Source organism: Portunus trituberculatus, chromosome 34, assembly GCF_017591435.1.
Source record: "Portunus trituberculatus isolate SZX2019 chromosome 34, ASM1759143v1, whole genome shotgun sequence".
Lineage (NCBI taxonomy): Eukaryota > Metazoa > Arthropoda > Malacostraca > Decapoda > Portunidae > Portunus > Portunus trituberculatus.
Window position 1 is genome coordinate 8,239,317 of NC_059288.1, and position 2,500 is coordinate 8,241,816.

Genomic DNA, 2,500 nt, shown 5'->3' on the forward strand with positions numbered 1-2,500 from the left:
GAGTCTCCCGCTCTTTTTGTTTTTCGTACGAGTTCAGACCTGAAGGTCATTTAGCAAGCTCAGACTTTATCAGATAAGAAATTTCTTAAACACGACAGCCAGACAAATTTCATCTTCAACACAATGTAAATATCATGTGCCAGCACTCCCATCACTGTGACGGTGGTGGTGGTGGTAGTGGTGATGCTGCTGCTGCTGCTGCTGCTGCCCTTTTCTAGCACGGTTCTTGCTTCCATGTGACGAAATTGTGAAACTGCGAGCTGGTGCCCCCGTCTGTGTCTGTCTGTTGTGTGTGTGTGTGTGTGTGTGTGTGTGTCATGATATCAGACTCACCAGTACAAGCAGTCTTTGTCACTTCTTGCACAACCATATAATAGTTTGATCTATTGTCTAAATATGACCCTGCCCGAAAACATGATGTGTGTGTGTATAGGTGTGCACGCGTGCGGTAGTGTGTGTGTGTGTGTGTAATACTACGTGGTAACTCTGTGCTGTGGCAGGCAGGCCCCTCCCCCCTCAGCCTTCCTCCTCCTCCACTAGTACTTGTCTTAGCTGGCTCGGCGCTGCATCACAGTCCTCATCTCCTCACACACCTCGTCATGTGTGGTGATAACCCATTATAGTGTGATCTGAACCACATCAAACTCCAGGTAGTGTGGTCCCGATGACAGAGAAGTGTGTTTGTCAGACAGGTGAACTAAGGATAATTGTCTGTCATCGATGACCTTGTGTTTGGTGTGGAGTGTCTGTGTATGCTGTTGTTCAACCTCCTGAGTTAGTGAAGCGCCATGGTAGAAAAGTGAAATAATGAAGGCGTAATGAAATACAAAATAACTTAGTAACTTTGGTGTTGTATCGGGGTCTGAGCGGAGATGGAACCCCGATAGAGAGCACCACTCACCAAACACTGGCTGACGGTCACCCATCGATTTTGTGGCCCTGGAAAAAATTCATATCGCTCCTTCTCTCGTTGCAGAAAGATAACCCCGGGCCTGATGCCACCGGGGTCGCCAGGAACTTACCGAAAAAAGTCGTCCTCGTTGGAGCTCCCGGCGGCTCTCCAGCAGCTGCCTCGAACACACCGCCCGAGTTTGTGTGACACCAAGATGGCCGAAGACAAGCCCTGGCCCAACACCAAAGAAGATTACGACCTGAGAGAAGTGATTGGTAAGCCTCACATCTTTACAGCTTGTCCATGAACCCTTCTAGTTTGCCCTGGCAAGGTGGGGATGGGCATGGGTGTGCTGAAATGAGGGAAAATGGACGGTGAATTGGTTGCCTGTTCTCCACACCGCCTTCAGTGCCCCTCCCGGCCCTCTGAGACATGATCGTGTACTTAGCAGGATTACAGGCTTGCTACAGCGACCACGGCGACCTCATTCACGCCGACCTGAGTGTGAAGCCTTGTAGTGTGACGTACCGTGCCGGGAAACGACGTGAGCTGTCAGGGAAGGAGAAAAAAAATGAAAGTTATCGGGTGTTCTCTCAATCTGATCACCCGAGATAGGCCTCCCTCTGCGTGGCAAGGTATTAGAGAGATGTGCCAGGGGAGTGCCACAGCTGGTGTTGTGCCCTGCAGTGCCCCAGTGTGGTAAGCTCCTCTCCGCGCCACGGTATAAGGAACATCCGGTCATCCTGCGGGGAGGCGAGGTTGTGTGTGCTTTCCTAGACAGTGACGAACGTTTTCTCTGATGCCGAGTTCCGTGTGTGTGTGTGTGCGTATGTGTATCATGTCTGGTTTGCTGCACCTTGGGGCAGAGGTGTGTGTCGTTAGTACTTTTTCCAGTGACTGTCATGGTGGAAGGTGTGATTCATAGGCCGTGTGGGTGAGGTGTGTGTGGTGGGTGGGAGTGTGAGCCGTGACTCACCACCACAACCTTCCTCCGCCCCTGCTATGTAACCCTCCCTCAGGATTAGTGCAGGGCGAAGGCGTGGAGGTGAATCACATCCCTCTACGTTAAGTGAGAGCGAGTGCTCCACGTTCAAGGGTGTGTCATGCCCTTAGGAAAGTTGTCTTGCTATTGATCTGTTAAATGACCTCATTCAAAGGTTGTTGTCAAAGGTCATGGCATTGAGGGGAGACAGGAGGTGGTGTCCTCTGCTCTTGTTGGAGATGTTCTGTGCTAACTCTTGCCCTATCTAAATTTGATGTCTGCAAATTATTTTCCTTACCTGTATGTTATCAGTCATATGATTTATTTGTGTAAAATGCTAGTATTTTAGATATAGTTGCTAATATGGAAATTCTGTGTTTCACTATATACAGAACTACATTCATTATCATATTTTGTAATTAAGGAAGGAAAATTACAAGTTTGGTGTATTCATATTGCCTTCTTGTCTGATTTAGATTTATGTTCCATATTTTATCAAAAAATTACAAATACTATCATTGGTAGTGAGAAAGTAGTGCAAGCAAGTGTTTTTTCATATGAGTAGCTGGCTGTGACCAGGGACCAAGCACCAACCACCACAGACAGTAATGGAATGCCAATAGCAG

General features: G+C 48.2%; 1 protein-coding gene across 7 annotated transcripts in view; it reads left to right on the forward strand.

Annotated features, from left to right (window-relative positions):
• Positions 1-2,500, forward strand: part of LOC123512685 (serine/threonine-protein kinase OSR1-like) — an 87,620-nt gene that overhangs the window by 73,382 nt on the left and 11,738 nt on the right. For 5 of the 7 annotated variants that reach the window (XM_045269188.1, XM_045269187.1, XM_045269190.1 and 2 more), the window contains one exon: positions 977-1,167. In XM_045269188.1, coding sequence (XP_045125123.1) covers positions 977-1,167 — 191 coding nt within the window. Of the gene's footprint in view, positions 1-525; positions 651-976; positions 1,168-2,500 lie in introns of those variants that run through there. The other 2 variants (XM_045269192.1, XM_045269193.1) reach the window with 2 other exon arrangements.